The sequence below is a fragment of the Misgurnus anguillicaudatus genome, chromosome 13, assembly GCF_027580225.2.
Source record: "Misgurnus anguillicaudatus chromosome 13, ASM2758022v2, whole genome shotgun sequence".
Classification (NCBI taxonomy): Eukaryota; Metazoa; Chordata; class Actinopteri; order Cypriniformes; family Cobitidae; genus Misgurnus; species Misgurnus anguillicaudatus.
The window spans coordinates 24,707,278-24,729,923 of NC_073349.2; the positions used below are offsets into that span (position 1 = coordinate 24,707,278).

The 22,646-nt window shown below is 40.5% G+C and overlaps 1 protein-coding gene across 4 annotated transcripts in view; it reads left to right on the top strand.

The window, feature by feature from the left end:
- The window catches only part of LOC129430595 (inactive dipeptidyl peptidase 10), an 84,063-nt gene that overhangs the window by 1,388 nt on the left and 60,029 nt on the right, over window positions 1–22,646 (top strand). The window contains exon 2 of one of the 4 annotated variants that reach the window (XM_055187949.2): window positions 20,571–20,688. The exons of 1 other annotated variant lie outside the window; for it this stretch is intronic. In XM_055187949.2, the coding sequence (XP_055043924.2) occupies window positions 20,571–20,688 (118 nt within the window). Of the gene's footprint in view, window positions 1–20,565; window positions 20,689–22,646 lie in introns of all 4 variants that reach the window. 2 more of the 4 variants (XM_055187950.2, XM_055187948.2) reach the window with 2 other exon arrangements.

Below are 22,646 nucleotides of genomic sequence, written 5' to 3' on the forward strand. Positions count from 1 at the left end.
AATGAACGACGCTGTCAGTGCGAGAACTGCTGACGGCTTGAAACTGTCACATGCACTTAATGTTATTGTTGTTTATGCATTTGTATATTAAGAATGCACGAGAGTTAAGTTCAGGTGCACGGATGCACGGTTGTGTAGGGAACATCATGGTTGTCAATCTCGAAGATGAAACAACTAAAATGATTTTCAATCAGTGTCTTTATTATAGCACTGTATGTTACAGGCTATATGGAGTGGATGGACCAACAGCTCTGTTTCAGGCAGAAATACCCAGAGTAATTAGTTTCTTTTGTATTACATTCCCCTCTCGTGCCTCAGAAAAGTAATATTCTGCGCTTTCCCTGTAATTTGTTTCTTGAATGACTTCTTCGTAGATGCAATTCACTGTGTGCACTCGGAGCGGATATCACTGAACTCTAAAACACTGGCTGACAGGATTTTTTAAGCAATTCTGACAGGGATTTTATTTATTTAAAGCCTTTTTGGCGTTCAGAATTTTTATGTTCTTTTTTGCTTTGGTGTTTTCCCCCCAAAAAATCTGAAAAGGTGGATAATAGGAAGGGATGAGGGTGGAGTGTGTTCACAGGGGTATTATAGCCTATCGACTGGCGGGCAGGTGTGAATCAAATCTCTTATGTCAGATCACATACACTTGCTAACAACAACAGAAGTGTACAAGGCAGTCATGTCCAGTGTATTGAATTAAGCATTCTGGATAAACTGGAAGTCAGGAAGATTTTGAATTAGGGAAACAGTTATTGCCCAACATATTGATTAAAGCCACAGCCAATACTGCATGCAATCAGTACATGTGTATGTTAAGCTAGGTACACACCAAGCCGACAAGGCCGTCAATCAGGTTTTGAGAGTCGCCCTTTTAGTATTTTTGGTGTTCCACACTGTTGCCTTTTCTTGGCTGATTCAGCATGCCGAGTCGTTCATCTGGGAGTCAGATCATTCTGATTGGCTCAATGGAAAATTATACAGCAAAGCAAAAATCGAAACCAAGAGGGAAAACCCGATATGCTTATCTCATTTTTTCTATCTTTCATTCAATACGTAAAAATGTTGTCTCATAAGACATTAAGAATATATCACAAATCTGTCTGCTTTGATTATGTTTGTATACTAGCAGTTACTAGGGCTGCATCCGAAATCGCATACTGTGACAGTAGGTATTAGATGAAGTACCTACTCATCAACCGTAAAAAAGTGGGTACTATATAGTATGATAATGGATAGTATGAATGAATTCTGGCGTACTACATCCGCCATGTTGATACATTACATGACAACAAGTTAGTCATGAACTGGAAAGACTTTAAACAAGGGCAATTTAAACACAAGCACAGCTATTTCGAATCAGCATTTTAATAAAGCAGCGTTTGGGCATAATTTAAATAAAACAACGCCCCTCAGTCTCTTTCTTCGTGTCTAGTTATTTTCATGGGGGATCACGGGATAGCAAATTGTCCATCTAATTATCACTTTGTGATCTTGACCGAAGTACAGTAGTAGGTCATCCAAGTACTTTTCCCCTTATTTTTTGAATGCTATGAATTCAAACATAGGCCCTGTCCCAAATGGCACACTCCGGAATTGTGGTCCTCCTCATAGAGTCCATACTTTGATGACATCATGTAGTGCAGACTTTAGGGACCCTTGATGCGAGTCCACATGGGTGCACCAGGGTCGTATTTTGGGACAGACTCGAGCGTCAAGCCGGAAATAGGAAATGATTGCTCTTTCGCAAGGACTTCTGGGTTGATAAAGTCCACAACAAGGGGGCGCTGATGAGCACACTTCGAAGCGTAAAAATGACAGATGGGACACCCTACGGACTCATAGACTAAGCGAGCTTGCGCAATTTAAGGCCACGAGACTGAAAGTCCACATGAAGTGCGCCATTTGGGACAGGGCCTATATAGTAGGCAAAAGCAGTACGCAAGGTGAGTAGTAAGGCGCAATTCATGTGGACTTTCAGTCTCGTGGCCTTAAATTGCGCAAGCTCGCTTAGTCTACGAGTCCGTAGGGTGTCCCATCTGTCATTTTTACACTTTGAAGTCTGCTCATCAGCGCCCCCTTGATGCGGTCTTTGATGAAGCCCGAACTGCAGCAGGCTTCGTGCACTTTACCAACGTAGAAGTCCTTGCGAAAGAGCAATCAGACCAATCGGACAAGGAAGGGAGGAGTTCAGACTGACGGGCAACTCCTCCTCTCAGACTCGGCGTGACGCTTGATCAAGTCTGTCCCAAAATACGACTCCGGTGCACCCACGTGGACTCGTATCAAGGGTCCCTAAAGTCTGCACTCAAAGTGTGGACTCTGAGGAGGATCACAAGTCCGGAGTGTGCCATTTGGGACATGGCCATAGTATGGAGGTAGGCGGTTTCAGACGCAGCCCATCCCTTCCGGTTTCCTGTTTTGAGTAATCAATAGCAACTTCTGCCACCTGCAGATATGGAAAGTTATTTAATCTCCACAAGCGCAAAATGAACGTGCTACTTGGCCCGCATCAGTTTGGTGTGTCAGGACGACCCAAACGTAGCCAGCAAGCTGGCAATGTGAGCCGACCTCACAGTCTGCGCTACTTTAGTGGCATCGTTTTTTATGTGTGCCCCTACAGCATGCACATGCAGATTCATAAACAAGACAAAATTAATGTTAACAAGTTCAGATTTGTCTAGAGCCATTTGGAAAGTGTTCCCATACAGCCCTTTAGATCTAAACAGGAGAAATTGATAATTTGAAGCCTAGCTTTTGGCTTGTTATTGATTATTGACAGGTGGAAGTTCCCTAGGAAAAAACGATCACTTTGTCACCTAACAGAAATGCTAACAAGATTGAGCGTCTGTAGGAAGCTCATTAATTATGTAACGCTCCTCTGTGTCTTCGACTAGACCTGCACAACAACCTTTACAATTTTTCTTTGCTTTTGCTGGGTAGCTTTGTCACATAACGCCTTCGTTGTTTCCCTATTCAGGAGGTTTTATGCTGGCTTGAGCTTTTTTGTTTGTTAATGCGGTTCCTTGTTTACAGTTACAAATGCATCTTTGCTTCATTTTTGGCTAAGGGCCTTTATTCTGAACAGCCAGGTCATAACCTTATCTAGGAGGAACATTTGTCGAAAATTGTGCGTGATCTATGAAGGGTTGTGAACGCATTTTCAGTTAAATGTTATTCATTTGAAATGCAGATTCACTTTGTGATGGTAATGTTTTAATAGCCCAAGACTCAGTGAAAAGTAATGCATCTCATTACTGTCACAGGAATGCCATATTTTAAGCTGACTTTGTGCTATACGCTTTAGGGCGATACACTAAGCACAGTCTGACAATTACCCCCCGATCCGATCATGATTGAGTGGGCTTTCCGTTCGCCTGAATGATTCTTAATAAAGCATGCTATGTCTAATATCTTGTGAGTATTCTTGCGAATTCCAAAAGCTTAGTGTTTTTTCATTGTCATAAATCTAACCGAATGCCAACTGAATGTAAGTCATATTTCTTACAAAGTCTTGGCTGACGGCTGGAAATGATTCATACTCAAACCTTGTATGTTAAGCTGATGGATGCACTTTGTATTCATCACAGTTTTTACTTCTTGTGCGATGTACTGTACACAGGAACTACCTGCAGCCTTTCAAGATCCTACAGGTGAGAATGGCAAATCTGTTGATTATGAACATGAATCCTGAATTGTACCTTTTTTATAAGCGATGTTTACTAATGCAAGCATCACCTTTACTATTGCTTACAGTTAGGTATTTGAACAAATCCTAAAGGTGCTTTCACACCGTCAGCAACTAACAACGGCAGAGCAACATGATCTCATTTATTTTAATAAAAGCTTGTCGACTTACATCAACATGACCATTGGCGACAAGAAGTGGACGTGTCCAGCTATGCAACAAAGTTAAAAAAAGTTCACATTTCGGGAGCGACTACCAATGACAGTGAAGCATTGGGGTTCACATCGTCTGTTTTTTGTCAGTAACTGAGAGGACAGTTGTGTACACACCAGAAGTGAATTTAACTATTTGCGTAAGTAGATTACATACCAAGTCAATGCAAAGACGCAAATAGACGAGAATTCGTGCAATGACAATACGAATGATGCAATTTTGGTTGGGTAATTGCCACACGGTATTCCCCTTAAATGGGTTTTCCGTGCTAATTGTAAATATTAAATTTAAGCATAAAATGTGCGTGACATAGCTAATGCTGTGTTCACACCTGCCGCGGTAGAGGTGTCAAGCGCGACGAGTGATTTTAATGTAAAATCTATGTGAAGACGCGTTGACTCACGTGTGGAGGTCTTGCGGCGTGAATGAGGCGTTTAGCACGGTGCGGTAGACGCGATTCCACCTCAATCGCACGTGTAGTTCACACGAATGGCGCAAATTGAGCATTGCCGCAGCAAACGCGTGAGTTGAAAAATTTGAACTTCGGCGGAAAAACACACTGCGTTAACCAATCAGGAGCTTGCTCTAGTAGTTACGTGATTAGAGGAAGTGAGCAGAGGCGCAGAAGCCCCTCCCATGACGCGAATGTCCGCGTAAATGTCTCGATGACTAGAATTTCATGCGCAGCTTTCACGCACGAATGAAGCAAGTAAACTCAAACTGTTCAAGCGGCAAACTAGGCACGGTAGACGAAATTTTGACGCCTCAAACGCGACTGGTGTGAACCCACTGTAAGGGTGTCAAATTAAGTCACAACCTCAAACTTCGAATATAAAAATGGAATCGTCGATACTGCCACGCCCCCCAACAACTTATTTTAGTTGCTTAAGAGTTATGAAAACAGCATTTAAACATGACTTATTGGGGTATAGTCTCGCAATCTTGTATAACGGTAATAAAAACTCGTTTTTAAGGTGCAAAGTACTGACAGGAATGTTCATCTGACAGGAAGTTTAGTTTTATCAGGTATGTGCGTGTACCATATTTTTAAAGGAACACGCCCACATTTTGGGAATTTAGCTTATTCACCGTATCCCCCAGAGTTAGATAAGTCCATACATACCTCTCTCATCTCCGTGCGTGCTGTAACTCTGTCTGACGCAGCCCCCGCTAGCTTAGCTTAGCACAAAGACTGGAAATGCATGGCTCCAGCTAGTATACTGCTCCCAATAAGCGACAAAATAACGCGATCATTTTCCCACCCATGTGTTGTGATTTGTATAGTCAAACCGTGCACAAACAACAAGGCGATATGAGACACAGCGATCCCCCAACAGTACACATACTGAGAACTACACTCTCCGAAGACGAAGCACCGCTAAAAGAGCGGAGTGATCCGCTCGCAGCACAGGAGAAGCCCCTGGTGAGGAGCAGAGAGTTCGGTCAGAGTTGTGCAAATCACTCCGCCCATGCGGCAGTGCTTCGTCTTCAGAGAATATAGTTCTCATATGTATACTGTTAAAAGATCGCTGTGTCTCATATCACCTTGTTATTTGTACACGGTTTGACTATACAAATCACAACACATAAATAGGAAAATGATCGCGTTATTTTGTCACTTATTGGGAGCAGTATACTAGCTGGAGCCATGCATTTCCAGTCTTTGTGCTAAGCTAAGCTAGCGGGGGCCGCGCCAGACAGAGCCACAGCACGCACGGAGACGAGAGAGGCATGCATGGACCCATCCAACTCTGGGGGACACGGTGAACAAGCCAAATTCCCAAAATGTGGGCGTGTTCCTTTAACATGGCAGGGCATCTCCGGTTTCAAGGTCAGATATTATTTTTCATAAAAGTCTAGTCTAAAATGTTTCACGTGTGCCTCTGACATGGGTCGGCTATAATATTAGCAGCTTGCCAAACCCGAGAAGACCTGAACTATCTCGCGTGTGTGCATCAGGTCCTTTTCGGGTCTACTTTTGTTGGTTTGCCTTGGGTTGGGTCTTTCCTTAAAAAAAATTATTTATGCATGTCCAGTTCGGGTAAAAAGTGATTTGGGTCATTTCGGGTTGGGTACATTTCTTTGGACAAGACCTCTAGTGTACACAGCATTACTCATTTGTTTATAGTTGTTATTTGGACAACTAGAATTAGGAACGCCTCCTAACGACCTTATTAAAAAAGAGATGGGTGACACACAGCGACAAAGTTGCAGACGGTGTGCATGCATCAGAAGTAAGCTGCAGCTTTGTAGATATGTTATTTTTCTGCCCGCACAAACTTATAATTTTCCTCTGGCGGATCATAAAATCGACAAACTTCATTTTCAGTTTTTTTTTTATATAGCCTTGTAAGATCCCACCTAGCAATTTATAAGAGCACACTAGCAACCACACAGTAATGCAATATACCCACTCCAGTACACCCACCCACACTCTTAGAAAAAAAGGTACAAAAGCTGTCACAGGGCGGTACCCTTTCAAAAAGAACAACTAAAGCGTGCATATTAGTACCTCGCAGGCACATATAGGTACCAAATGTACACATATCTGTACCTAAATGGTACATAAAATGACATCTTTAAAGGGTTGCATGTCAGTGGACAGCCTTTGTACCTTTTTTTGAGAGTGCACAATACCTTTGGATTTTTATTATCATTTCTCTCCCCGTGAGAAACATGGTGTCTCTGAAACAAACATGCATCATTCATCACCCTTCTCTTATTTTTTTGTGTACAGACACTAAATTGCTTTAAAGGCTAATCGGTGCTGCATCTTTAAGAGACCACATGTGCTTGTTTTAATGATATGACTAAATGAAGCATCGAAGCATCTGTTGTGCCCTAAGTGATCCTGAAAGAGCTCATAGAGAAGATAAGAGGGAGAGAGGGAATAATTGCCATGTTTGCAATCCTTTGTATACCTTTTCAGTCTTCAGTTCAACCCACAAATGTTTTTACCTCAGACTATATTAGAAAACATCTCAAGGCCATTAATATTTATATTTAGTGGTTCGTGCTTGAATTGCAGAGATTAGTGTGACAGCTTGTAAGTGGTGACATTTTTCTAAATGCATCATGGGAATTATCTTGCTCTTATTACCAAAAGGAAAGGAAATGTCACGTTGCAAAGAGCTCACTTGTAATTTGTGATGACTTCTCTAAATCGTTTAATTGCCTAATGAGAGTTCAGTCACATCACACGGGTTACATTACAGGGATAAAATTGCATTTCTTTACAAGGTGAATTGTGTGGTGTTCCAATGATAAAATACAGCCTAAAATGGCGAGACAACTACTGTAAATAAGCTTTTTGTACTGTAAGTGTTTTACTCTGAAGTACTGTAGTCTATCTAAACTGGCACAACCAATGCTATGATCTGTTTGACTAGCCATACTCAAATGACTAGTCTATCTAAACTGGCACAACCAATGCTATGATCTGTTTGACTAGCCAATGACGGAGTATTTGTTGATTTAAGTGGTACAAGAATTAATCCGCAACTTTGAGCATATGAGTATTTTTTTGGACGTTGCTGCGGCGAGTGGGCGGGGAGCAGCTCATCAATATGATCTTTAGTTTCGTCCATTTGTGCTTTTTAGTAGAGAGAAATGTTACGCAGTGACAAACCAGTTTTGTACTGGTCACAACGCTCCACGTGATACGAACTTACAGGTCAGAGTTTACCAGGCTTGAACTTTGCAACGCAGCGACCTGCGAAATATTGCTTGCATTTCCCGCTTGCGTATGAATGAAAGTCAATAGGACGAAAAGTCTAATGTGGCTTTAGGCCACCAAAGCGTTTAAACATGGCTGAAAACCAAGCACTTTAGTTGCTATAATACTTCTGTTTTGTTTATCAGTCATTGTACGATGCGCTGGTTGGTTGGTGTGATTTTTGCCCTGGCCCTCCTCCACTGTGATTGGACGACAAAGTGAAAAGTGACATTGATGAGCTCGGGGTTTTACTCAAACATTTTTTAAAGAGCAACTATGGTCCGATTCACGATTTTACATTTCCGTTGGTATTAGTAAATGTTGACGATATGCAAAAGGTACAAACCCCCAAAGTAAACGATGCACGAGTTATCGTCTTCAACGTAAATTTCTTTTCTTGGAGTACAACAAAACCCAGGGTTTGGGTCAGCTTTCTTTTGGGAGCTTTTCCATTGGGTGCAGTACGTAGTAGTAGTACCCGATACTTTTTTTAGTACCACCTTGGTTGGGGTTCCAAGCAACCCGAGCTGATACTAAACGTGACGCGAAAACACTGTAGATCACTGATTGGTCTGAGAGAATCGTCACTACCTGCGTCATCACTATAATGTAAAAGATTAGCTTTACCTTCATGCTAGCTTGTGCTGTATCATGTAAACCTGTTGTCATCTGTGCTTTGCTGTAAGTTCCCAAACTCCCTTTTAGCGATGAAAAACATCCACAGGATCAGCCCCGCCGCTCCCATAACGCGCATCACGCGCTGTGCGTAGGGCACCACGTGCTGAGGGGCACCAAAAATAATAGCCTAATGAAAAAAATGTTTAATGCTGAAATTATTTCATTAGCCTATAAAAATATTATTAGGCCCTTTTTATCCATGTATATGTTACAAAAAAAGGGGGAACGAGATAATTTAATGGCTCTAGTCTAGAAAGTATGCCCCCAGCCTTTGATTGTCCGTGCCGGTTGATCGCGCGGGCGCCTGACGAAGTTTGACAGAGGCCATTTTTCAATCCGAAGGCTGCAGCCTCCGGAGGTCGCATTTACAGGCTGCATACGTCATCAAAACTTTCTTATTTGGTAATATTAACAATTATAAAGTTAACTATTATTCTTAGTTAATCGTAAATTGTTGTAATATGGTTATGACTTGCTAATGTAATGTTCAGTTAACTGAAATAAAGCATGATGACGTATGCAGCCTGCATGCGACCTCGCGCAGGCTGCAGCTTTCGGATATAGAAACGGCCAGTCAGAAGGCAACTTTTGGAAATGTCCCCGAAAAGACAGCAGGAGTCAGGATCGGAAAAAAAAGAAACTGCGGGATGATGCCCGTGCATTACTTGCAGGTAAGTCCTACATGTTTAATCATTCGCTTCTAAATAAGGGAAATGCGCAAGGGCTGCAGCTGCAGTTGCTGCTAATCGTAATGCGCCGCCCTCGAACTTGCTGTGCTGATATTAATGTTTAGCAAACTATGTTGTTATAATTTATAACTTCAGTGCAAGCTAAATTGAGAAACATTACTGTAAAACATTACCTATGCATATGCATTTTACAAATAACTGGCGCAGCTTTTACTTTCGTCTTTAGATATTGAGCAGTAGTTTATTTTGTGGTTTATTTTGACGTGACGGTGGTTAATACTTTCTCAGTAAAAGTTAACGTTAGCAGTCAGTGCACATGTTACAATTCATCACTCTTAAATATATATAAATATAAAACGTCATGATATGAAGCAAACATTACTGTGACACTTAGTTCTCTGAATCTTTGTTTTATTTAAGAATGAGTATTCTTGTTTACTTATTGATGTTTATTTAATGTAATTTATTTAAAGTGACATTGTACTTGGGAAAAACATGTCTGGATTATTTTGATAATTTAAGTTTGGTAATTTTTCTGTTTTGCTATTCTATAAAAGTTTGCACTTTCAAATGTGTGTGTGTTGGCTAAAGTTGTGAAGATTTACTTTCTGCTATTAAGTTATATGTTTGGCAATAAAAAATTAAACTGGCAAAAACAAACGTTTTTTTTCTTAGGGTCGGGGTGGGGGCATTATAAAGGAATTATGCTTAGGGCACCAAAATGGCTAGCAGCGGCACTGCACAGGATTGTGAATCAGGAACACCATAACAGTTTTTTCCAGACTTGTAGTTTGTGGCAACGCGCACGTCTACATATATGCTTAAATCCAACTTAAATGAGGCTCCGCAGAGCGTGTCGACCGACGCCATGGGTGTTTGTACAGAAAGTCATGTGAGACAGAGGTAGTAATAAACGTGATGTGAAAACATGTATTCGTGGTGGTCAATTTTAATTCGTGGCGGACTGAAAAAATGTATGGGAATGTACAATGACGCTCTCACATGATGTCACAGCAGTAGGCAGCGCAAATATAACGACACGCCTATAATCCCTCCCACTCCGAAGTGATACTGAACTTGATGGAAAAGCTAACCAAAGTGAGGTGAGCTGACCAAACCAAACCATGGGGTACTATGCAATGGAAAAGCGCCAAAAGTTAACTCCTGTTAGCATTGCATTGTGAGCGAATCTTTCAAACATGGTAAGGAGTGTCACATTTCTGCCTGACGTCAGCGGTATTCAGGCCAATCACAACGTATAGATTAGCTGGCCAATCAGGGACACAGCGCTTTTCAGATCAATGAGCTTTGTACGTTTGAGGAAAGCAGTATATCTGGAGCTACAAAAAAGTACAGAAAGGGGAAAATAATGTGTTTTTAGAACCATAAACCATATAAACACAGTTTTATACCAAATACACAAAATAACCTTGTTTTTTAGCAATGAAATAGGTGCACTTAAAGGCGGAGTCCACGATGTTTGAAAAACGCATTGGAAAAGAAGACGGGCCGACTACCAAAACACACTTATAGCAAATCAAATCAAATGCCGGGTTGCGTATGTGTGGGGCGGGTCTATCAACAGAAGGTCCAGATTCTATTGGGGTAGGGGCGTGTTTGTTTAGGTGATTTCAAATATCAACATTTGCTTTCAAACATCATGGACTCCGCCTTTAACATTTGGCTTTCAGCACGGACAAAAAACGTCAGCTGCTGCCACAGGAAAGAAATGCTCCGGTGGACACAGGGCCTTACACACTTCATACTCTTATTATCAATTATTTTGTATTTAAAGGGATAGTTCACAAAAAATGAAAATTCGGTCATCATTTACTCACCCTCATGTTGTTTCAAACTGTATAAAATACTTTGTTCAGCTAAACACAAAGAAAGATATTTAAAGCAATGTTTATAACCAAACAGTTTTGGAGCACTATTGACTTCCATAGTATTTATTATTTCTACTATGAAAATCAGTGGTGCTTCTGCTTACTGCTTAATTACAAATATCTTCCTATATGTTCACATTTGTGTATAAATTCATTAATGTTGTTTATTCATATAGTGGGGTGGCATGGTGTACACAATATCTGAGCTGTTTCTTGTTTACGGCTAGAAAAAGAGAGACAGGTTGGCGAGGGCTGTCGTTTTCCATCCACAGGTCTTTGTGAAGCGCAGGACCTGTGGGCTGTATAAAAAGTGAAGGCGTTAAGATTTTCTGACAGAGGTGGCAGTGCCAGACCTGTCATGACTCCTGATCCAGAGCCGTGTTGTGGCTGTATAATGAAAGGTCTGCAGGTGCCTCCTCTTCACCCCGTCATCCTTTGTCATCTTTTCAATCCAGGCAGCTGTAGCCTCCGCAGGGATGATCTAACAGAGAGCAATATATCTCAACTCAATATCAACAGCATGGATGGATGAAAATCAGTTTTTAAGATAACATAATATGCAGAATAGATTGTGTAGCACTACATTTGCTGATGAAATTTCATTAGGTGGTTACGACGAGTATATCGCCGTCCTGGAGGAGTGCTTTGGGTTGAGATATTGGAGCATATGGAGTTCACCATATGTTTGGCACCAATGCGTTTAAATCAAGGGCGGCCAGGGCTCATGATGATTGCAGCAGGATGTTTTTCTCGTCAGTATACACAATTAGAGATGTAGAAAAAGGGATAGTTCACCCAAAAATAAGAACATTATCAGTATTTATTCACTTTCATGTAGTTTGTTCCCCAAATGTCTTTCTTTCTTTCTTTCTTTAGAACCCAAAACGCAGGATCGTTTTGGGTTTTTTGCTTACTATAGGAGTGGATGGTGACCTCCTCTTCAAGGTTTAAAATGGACCCAAAAGTGTTAAACAATAATGTTAAATAACTTCACTCGACTCGTGCTGTGTATTTTAAAGAGCACCTATTGTCCGATTCACGGTTTTACATTACCTTTGGTGTGTAAGTGTGTATTAGTACATGTTAACGATATGCAAAAAGTACAACCCCAAAGTTAATGATGATGCGAGTTATCGTCTCCAACGTAAATCTCTTTTTTTGGACTACAACAAACACGCAGATTGTAGGCAACAGTTTACTTTTTGGGATTGGTGATGTAGACAAGACCCACATTATCATAATTCCTCCCGCTTCGGACTCAGCCTGTAAGTTAGCAAACTAATCTTTCAAACATGTTAAGGAGCGTCACATTTCCGACTGACATCAGAGGTATTCAGGCGAATCACAACATACAGATTAGCTGGCCAATCAGGGACACAGAGCTTTTCAAATCCGTGAATTTCAGGAAGAGAGGGAAATCTGGAGCTACTAAACGTATGGTATGTGGAAAATAATGTGATTTTTAACCATAAACCACCCGAACATTGGAGACTATAACTTGCATCATCATTTACTTTGGGGTTTGTACCTTTTGCATATCATTAACATGTACTAATACACACTTACACACCAAAGGAAAGGCTAAATCGTGAATCAGATAATTGATGCTTCTTTAATAAGTCAGAGCTTTGTGATTGGCTGAAAGCTTTTTATGTTATGATAGGCTAAGATTTCTTACATCTCTACATCCAATACTTGTGTGAACAGAGCTCCATTTTTCGAAAATTGCAGGCATATAAACAATATTTCATTTAAAATTTTAGCATGTTAGATGATGTGCAAAACAACAAAAAGCAGTTATTTCCTCTCCGCAATTAGTGTGGTGCTTTATTTGATGAAATTGTTTCTGGCGTAATGTGGGTTGTTTGAAAGTCTCCTTCTAAAGAAGAATAAGAAATGCTGTCAGTAATGTGGATGGATGCGGTTTTTATCCTCTCCCCCTGGAGATGTTTTCTAATTGAAACAGACTGGTTGAGCCAAAACAAAGCATTAGCATTTAAACCTCAGTAACTTGTTGATGTCATTCACTACCACCATAAAACTGCTATAAAACAATTTAAAACGTAATGGTCCTCGTATATCAATAGCTTAAGGCTTATTGAAAAAATAACACATTTCGTTTGTAGACATATCAGCAATGACGTTATCTAGTTGGTCATATCATGGTGATGATAATCATTCATTCATTCATTGCTGATATTTACTGGATTGCAGGTTAAATCTGATGAATCGAACTCCATCAGGATTTCAAGAATTATGTAAAGCTCAGATAATTCTCATTAGCTCTGTGATTCGCTCAGCGATTCATTCTAGTTTTTCATCATCACCAAATGTTGTGATTTCCAGGAGCTCCCGTCAGGTTTATTCATCCTGTGAGATGCTCTAAGTAGCCCAAATCCCTAGAGAGCAAAGTGAAATTAATGTTTTCCAGTTGCCAATGGATTTAACTGGGCATCATCAGTAAAGAGATCCATGCATCTTGAAGTGGCATATGGTCTTCTCACGTTCCACTAGTAGTTGAATTAAGAGATCTTTACATTAAGTGTGAATGATGATGAGATGCTAGAGCGGCTGCTTATGGATGGCAAGGAGTTCCTTAAAGGGATAGTTCACCCAAAAATGAAAATAATGTCATTAATGACTCACCCTCATGTCGTTCCAAACCTGTATTGCAGGGTTCACACCAGACGCGGTAGAGGTGGCAAGCGCGGATGATTTACATGTTAAATCAATGCAAAGACGCGGTAGGCGCAGTAAACTCAAAATGTTCAAATGTCCAACTACGCACGATTAACACGTTTTTGCCGCCTCTACCGCGGCTGGTGTGAACGCACCATAAGACAGTTTAAGATATTTTATATTTAGTCCATGAGCTTGTTGACTCTTTATTGAAAATCTATGTACGGTATACTGACCATGTCCAGAAAGGTAATATAAACATCATCAAAGTAATCCATGTGACATCAGTGGGTCAGTTAGAATGCGTTGAAGCATCGAAAATACATTTTGAATAAAATTACGACTTTATTCAGCATTGTGTACTCTTCCCCGTCTGTTGTGAAGCACATGCGCGAGACCAAAGTCACGCGACTGCAGTGATGCGGATGACATACGACGTGGCTGATGTCCCAGCTGTTTTTTTGTGTGCCCAAGCTTCGTTTACAGTCTGAGGGAGATGCATGCTGAAATTTTGGAAAAAAACTTTACGAACATGTTTGAGGTAGAATGGGCTAAGCCCATTTGGGCCGGGCTCGGGCCGGTTTTTTTTACAGACCGGGCTCGGGTCGGGCTTGTTTTAGCGGCTCTCCTCATTGTGTGTGTGTGTTTGCATGTGTAGCAGAGACAGTGCGCATCTGAGAGCGCGCATCAGAGAGAGAGAGCATGCATCAAAGAGCGCATGCATCAGAGAGAGCTTAAAAGTGATTGTTATTGGTCTAGGGTCAGGTCGGGTTCGGGCTGGAAAAATTGCAGGCATTGTCGGGCTAGGGTCGGGTAGTGCTTAAACACTACGAGCCGGGTTAGGGCTGGAGTTTTTGGCCCGTGCAGGGCTCTAGTTTGAGGATAACACGTCATCCGTGTCACTGCAGTCACGTGACTTTAGTCTGGCACATGTGCTCCACAACAGAAGCGGAAGAGAAGACAATCCTGAATAAAGTCGTAATTTTTGTTATTTTTGGACCAAAATGTATTTTTGATGCTTCCACACATTCTAACTGACCCACTGATGTCACATGGACTACTTTGATGATGTTTTTATTACCTTTCTGAACATGGACAGTATACCGTACGTAGATTTTCAATGAAGGGTCAACAAGCTATCAGACTAAATAGAAAACATCATAAACTGTGTTCTGAGGATGAACGGAGGTCTTACGAGTTTGAAACGACATGAGGGTGAGTCATTAATGACATTATTTTCATTTTTGGGTAAACTATCTCTTTAAGTAGCCTGTTGCTAGGGCATTGCTTACTAGCCCAAGCCACATCGGTTTTGAGTTTAAGGTATTCCTTTAGCTCAACTTGTAGAGCATTGCATTAGCAGCGATAATGATAAAATATATAGCTTGCCTGAAATGCACTGTAAATTGCTTTGGATAAAAGCATCTGCTAAATGCATACATGTAAATGTAAAAAAATTATTTCATATTTAAGTCCATAGCTCGAATATGTTGCATCCCTACCCCTAAATATGAAACAAAGTAATACTGTTGTTTACCTTATCAACCACTAACTCACATCTTACTGTTCAACTCTGCAAGAAGATGTTGACGAGACACATCTCGGCAAGATCACATTACCTCCCCACTTCCCATATGAATTGTTTCCCATTGTAGTTACTCTCGCTTCCCTTGGTATTGATCTCTTCTGGTAGCTCTCTGCTTGGTTTGCTAAGATTTTCGTAATGTGATATACATTACCGACAGCTATACCTACAGAGATGTTTCTCTCCTTTCCATACATGGGAGCATCTTTGATGAGACTGTCGCCCACTCAAAGCACTGCGTTCTGCATTGCAGGAGAGGCGCAATGTGACTGACAGCTTTGTAGAAGAGTTGCTCTGTGAACGGAGCGCTTGAGCTGAATGCAATGAGAAATCTGTCTGCTTGAGATTCAGCTAGGCCAAAAATGTGTCACTTCAACACCTGTGTGCAGGTTTTGAAGGCCAGGCTCTGTCAGTTTTTCTTCATGGCTCTATTTGTCAACTCTCTTAGAGACGCTTAAAATTGTTAAATCTCCTGGTTTGGAGTGGTGGTTCCGCAAAATGGGTTTTTTAGTCATCGTGGAGTGCAATATTAGCAGTTGAATAATTGTGTTTTTGGTCTTTTTATAAAGGCATTGTGACTTTGTAGTAACTTTTTTAACTTCTAAATTAATAATAGTTTTATTATATTCAATAATCAATCATTTTTTTTATCATTCCAAGCATTCAATCAAGCATTCTAGGGCTCCAGACTAACTTTTGTCACTAGGAGCACAGTGGCCCCCAACTGAAAATTTTAGGGGCGCAACCAGAAAATTTAGGGGGACACACCAAAAATCAACATTATGTGACTTCTTTAATATTGAGGAAAACTATGTCAAATTTTAAAATCAATGTGAAATTAGATTGTGATAGTTTAACCTGGATTTAACAGACAGGGTCACATTTAAAGAGCACCTATTTAATAAAAAAACAATGTTATTTTGTTTATTTGGTATAATACAATTTGTTCGCGTGGTTTATGGTTAAAAAAACATGTTTTTTCCACATACTGTGCATTTTTGTAGCTCCAGATTTTTCTCTCTTCCTGAAACGCACGGATTTGAAAAGCGCTGATTGCCAGCTAATCTGTACGTTGTGATTGGCCTGAATACCTCTGATGTCAGCCAGAAATGTGACGCTCCTTACCATGTTTGAAAGATTCGCTCACAATGCAATGCTAACAGAAGTTAATTTACAGGCTGTGAGTCAAAGCGGGAGGAATTATGATAATTTTGGTCTTCTCTACATCACCAATCCCAGGAAGTAGACTGTTGCCTACAATCCGTGTGTTTGTTGTAGTCCAAGAAAAGAGATTTACGTTGGAAATGATAACTCGCGTCATCGTTTACTTTGGGGTTTGTACCTTTTGCATATCGTTAACATGTACTAATATACACTTACACACCAAAGGAAATGTAAAAACGTGAATCGGACAATAGGTGCCCTTTAAGATTAATTTCCAACCCTTTTATTCGTAATTCTGTTACCTATTCTGACATAGTCAATATACATAAGAGTATATTTTTTAAAGTTTATTTGAATAGATATTGCTAGAAAACACCACAACCACTTTATAAGGCTACAAAAACTGCAAATATTTTTTTTTCGCTCATGAAATATAAGCCAGTTGTCTGGAGATGAATCACCAGAAGTTGATATGCATTGATCCCTCACTGATCTGGAGGCTACAGGATCTCTCAGATGTGAATTTTTCCCATTCAGTATGTGTAAAACATATACGTTTTTAATATATCTTCATCCCTCATGCTGGGTACTAACCTATTTCCAAAAGCAGTCATCTTTACTGCGAGTGTTGTGTTATTTCAGAGCCTGTGGGACACATGGAAGCCGAGCTGATGAGCCTTGATCAGAGCGAGCGCTGTGTTTTTAGCTTATAATGAGAGCAGCGCCTTTGAAATCCAAACTGTGTCAGTTTTGTGCTCAACTGCATGAAAAAATTACAATAATATGAATGTTTTGTGTTCACTGGGTACTGGGAAATGAGATGATCACAAATATGTAGGAGCCAAATATGTTTTAAGCTGATCTGAAACAAGTGTGGTACTGTATGTCATTATGAGTAAGTTAAAGGAAGAGTATGTAAGAAATTTATATAAATTAATCACAAAATGGCCCTGATATGTCACTAGACATTAAGAAATCATTTTCATTTCAAATACTTATATCACTGACAACAGTGGTCCTGCCATGATACTGGCATTTAAAAAGTGGAGTTGCAGCCCTCAACTGATGTTTATGTTGTAATGTGGCGCCCGGTAAAGTCTCTTATATATCCGTCCAATCACGATGGAGAAAAGGTGGGACAAATACTACACCAGCCAATCGGAACATCCTGCCTTTACTTATAAACAACAACCTTAAAGTTAAAGAGCACCTATCTCATTGCTAAAAAACAATGTTATTTTGTGTAATTGAATTTGTGTAATTCAATGTGGTGGTTTATGGTTAAAAAACACATTATTTCCACATACCGTACATTTTTGTAGCTCCAGATTTCCTTCTCTTCCTAAAACGCATTGATTAAGTACAAAACTCATCGATTTGAAAAGCGCCTGAATACATGATTGGCCAGCGCCTGAATACATGATTGGCCAGCTAATCTGTACGTTGTGATTTGCCTGAATACCTCTGACGTTACCCGGAAATGTGATGCGCTTTACCATGTTTGTAAGATTCGCTCACAATGCAATGCTAACAGAAGTTAACTCACGAAGCGGGAGGAATTATGATAATGTCGGTCTTCTCTACGTCATCAATCCCAGGAAGTAAACTGTTGCCTACAGTCCGTGTGTTTGTTGTAGTCCAAGAAAAGAAATGTATTTTGGAAACGATAACTCACATCATCATATACCTTTGGGTATGTACCTTTTGCATATGGTTAACATTTACTAACACACACTTACACACCAAAGGAAATGTAAAATCGTGAATCGGATAATTGGTGCTCTTTAATATAGCTTGTCAATTACTATTTAACACCCCATGCTACCACAATTAATAAGCATTGACTAAACAAATTATCTTCCAAAACGCCCTCAAGTGCTTGTTTTACACCAGCCGCGTTGAGGCGTCAAATTCTCGTCTACCGCGTCTAGTTTGCCGCTTGAACATTTTGAGTTTACTCGCTTCATTTGTGTGTGAAATTCTGGTCATCGATACATTCACGCGTCATGGGAGGGGCTTCTGTGACTCCGCTTGCTTTCTGTAATCACGTCACTACTAGAGCAAGCTCCTGATTAGTTAACGCGGTGCGAACTAGATGCGCGAATCAGGCAGAATTACGTCTACTGCGCTAAATGCCTCATTCGCGTCGCGAGACCTCAAGACGTGCTTCAACGCATCTTGACATTGACTTAACATTGAAATCACTCGCCCTTGACGCCTCTACCGTCCGTGGTTGGTCTGAACGCAGCATTAGAAGGGGCTAATTTATATATTATAAATTTGTACGACCAAATTTGTACTTTTCTGTATGATTTGCTTTTGCCTTTGTGATGTTGGGTTTAGGGGCAGGGCTATGGGTGCAATATCATTATTGTTTTAGTTTTTTTCCAAGTAATTTAACATATTTGTACATTTTACTTTGTACAAATTGTTACGAATTAGCCACTTATTAAAATACGTACGAATTGAAGGTGAGATTGGGTTGGACGTGCTGACTCTGAAACAGCTGATAGCAGATCTGTGTTTGGAAAGCAACACAGTATCATGCCAATTTATTTGTACGACCAACTTAGTGCGTTTCTGTACGATTTGCTTTCTGTGGTGTTAAGTTTTATTGACAGGGTTACAGGGCACTGTATCATTATTGTTTTTTCTAATAATCATACGTGTTGTTTTATTCACTTTTTACAAATTTGTATGAATTAGCCAACCTGGTAAAAATCTTACGAATTCCTGTGATCCCTACTGAAAAATCCAGCTAAAACCAGCATAAGCTGGTAGCTGGTTTTAGCTGGTTTAAGGTGGTTTATGCTGGTCCTCCCAGCCTGACAAAGCTGGTCATGCTGGTCATGCTGGTGGGCCAGCTGGTATTCCAGCATGACCAGCTAAGTCCAGCTAGACCAGCTTAAAATGTGACCAAAACACAGCTAGACCAGCTTGCTACACCAGCAAAACCAGCTTTCTACACCAGCAAAACCAACTAAAACCAAGCTGGGGACCAGCTAAAACCAGCTCACCAGCTTATGCTGGTCTTAGCTGGATTTTTTAGTAGGGATATCAGTTGTTTTATGAGGGGGCTGATTCGTATGCAGTTATACAACCTCATTCTTACGTTTCAGTACAATCTTAAGTATATAATCTTCCTTTACAACCATGACATTTGGTTCAGGGATTGTTGATTCTGAAAAACCATGCTGTAATTTTCTCCTTTCTAGTGCATTAATGAAGGCAGATTAATTGGATACAATCGGCAGCTGTTTTAATTGCACGGAGCTATCTATTAATAATGAGCCTTTGGCAACAACGCGCTTTGGCAACCTCTGAAGCTTTTGAAGTTATCTTTTGTTTCCCAACAACATCGTACAGCATCCAAAGAGACTGTAATTAGAGCGCTGCAGTTTTGAATATAGGACACAGAACGGCTCATTTTCTTTTGTAATTGTGAAAATATTTACAGTACTTGCGATGTTAATGTAATGGATAAATAATGAGTTCATACCTTTATGAACACAGATCCCTTTCGCTGTGCAGTCTGTAGAGATTTAAAGCACAAACATATGACAAAACTCAAAGCTGTATTGAATGCTGATTTATAATGGACAGTAGATGAGTAAACACTTAGGAATTTCCACTATAGCCTTGGATTGGTAATGTACTTGAAGACTTATGGTCTTGTATCCGTCCCTACTTACCTTTCTGAGGCAGTTTTACTTTTTCCCTTATCCTAGTTGTCAAAGATGCATTCTGGGAGCTAAACGCCTTTAATATACCTGCTTGATAAATGTACTTATACATTTTTTTGCAGTGGTTTGTGCTTTGAAACAACACCACCTAAAACATTTATCTGCAAGCTTTCAAGCACGAACATCGCCCCCCAGTTTGTGAAAAATCACACCCCCATGCATACATTAACGTACCTGATCTCTGTTTAAAATTGTTACAGGTGAAATGCAGAATCATCTGGGGGAAATTACAAGCCATGCCAGCAATACAGGACGCAATTAGCTTCCCATTTTTCACTTGAAAGACTCAGTTTTCTGACAGATCGTTTTAAATTACATAGATTTGCGTCAATGTGAAGTTCTTTCATTCCCCCCAAGAGGATCCCTACGGCGATACAGACGCCTCACATGAAATCCCTGCACTGATGCAGTTTAAATGAGCCGGGACTAATACATTCACCCTCACCAGCGGGTAAACTACGCGTGTATGAAGGAAAAACGATCATGTATGCATTTATGTCGGTTACTTTTCTTGTATTTTGGAGCAGGATTTGGGCAGCACGGGAGGACCTCCCCGAAACTGGAAGGGAATCGGCATCGCCCTGGTGGTCATCCTGGGGGTGATGTCTTTGGTCACCCTTTCCATTTTTCTTCTGACCCCTGGTAAGCAAACCGAAAAGGCTGCAAGACGATAAATTAACTGGGATGGGTCATGAACCTGAACCAGGGATGAGGATAAAATGAGGGGTGAAAGAGAACAGAAAATAAATCAGCCGATAAGAAGCAAAGGATGATGGAAGGAAGAGAAGCAGAAGATTAGCGAGGGTTTATGTGAGAGCCCGGGAGCTTACATGTAAGGCATCCATTCACAAATACAAATGAGAGTAGACTACGAGAAATGAAATAACAAAGCGAGCCAGACAGCCTGCTATAGGTGTTGCATCAGTACAATTATCCCGTAAAAATTTTTACCCTGTCTGATCCATGAAATGGTACATTTTATTTAAACAAAAACAAAAAAACATTTCATCCTACATTCATTAGTTCTTTTTTTATGACCTCTCAAATATGGGTAGGTTTCTTGAAATACACTTCATTTTGAGCCAAAAGCTGAGATAATTGCATTTTTGTGAAGGACTTTTGATAGAGATCAGATTCGGAGTAATCCTCAAACATACACGGGCTGCGTCCGAAACCGCATACTGTATAGTAGGTACTGAATAAGATGAAGTACCTACTTACTTGCCGTTAAAACAGTAGGTACTGTATAGTATGAATCCTGGTAGTATGAATAAGATTCGGACGTACTACATCCGCCATGTTGCTACATCACGTGACATACGTTGTCATCACTTGATGTCGTTCCAGCACGAAAACAGTCGCATGCCTCTTCTTCTTCGTTGGATAACTCCTCTGCCAGGGCATCATGGGATAGTGAAGTGTCCATCGTATGCACACTGCAAAATCTAACCGGAAGTAGGAGGTCATCCGGGTACTTTTCGCATACTGTTTTTCGAATACTATGTAGTCGGACATACTACTCGCCTACTGCATTTCGCGTACTATATAGTATGAAGTAGGCGGTTTCGGATGCAGCAACGGAGTTCCTTGTTGATAATAGCGGTATTGCGGAATGCCGAAATTCTCGTCATTGGCAGGGAAGCGTTTTCTCTTAATTGATTAGTTATCGCGTCAATGGCGGGGAAAGAGTTAACATGGGGGTATATGGGAATTGACTCCCTTTTTTAGCCTGCCTCTAGCGGCCTGTCGATGAATTGCAGTTTAAGTCCCTTCCATATTGGCTTCATCTGAGAGATCGGAAGGTTGCCCCTTGGTCAAAACCATCCCAATAGACATTTAAAACTAGCCCAAAAGCATCCCAATGACTATTCACAGCCCAAATGCCAATAAGTAATCAACGAAATCCTTTAATCTTTCACCAGCAGGAAAAAAACAACTGGGGGAAACACTTTAAAGCTTAACTAAACCCCTGGTCAGAGCCTGACTCCACCCACTGTCAATATTTGAAAAATGCAAGAAAAGTGGGCAGATCCCACCGGAGATAGATGGGACTAACTAAGCTTGTACCAAGTGTGTGGTGAGATCGTAAGAAGGGCGTGGTGAGCTTGAACCTGCCTACGTCAAGAGTTATTTTTTGGACCCAACATCCAATAGGAAATTTCAACTGCAGTAGCCACCGTTCAACCTGAAGAGGGCAGCACTCAGACGTTTTTACACCATATATTGTAGTATTGAAACACTTTATATGTAAATGTCAGAAAACTTACTTAAATCAATGAACAGCACTTTTAAAGCCCCATTCTTACAGATCATTAACTAAAAAAAGTTGGTTTAGGGTTTGGTTACTCTTTAAACAGTAGCCCGAATCTGAACTGCGGACAGCATCTTTCGTCGAGTTCACGTGGATAAAAGTCAAAGCTGAGTTGTTCTTAATAAGTTTTCAGATATAGGTAATAAAAACACAATTTCGAAAGGCACAACCTTATTTTATTGCTTTATGTAGCCTATTGTTATAAAAGTACACGCTGCAGAATGCAGAATGCATAGCGCGTGAACCCATTACCTTTATAATGCGTATTGCCATCGCCTTGCTATTGCGT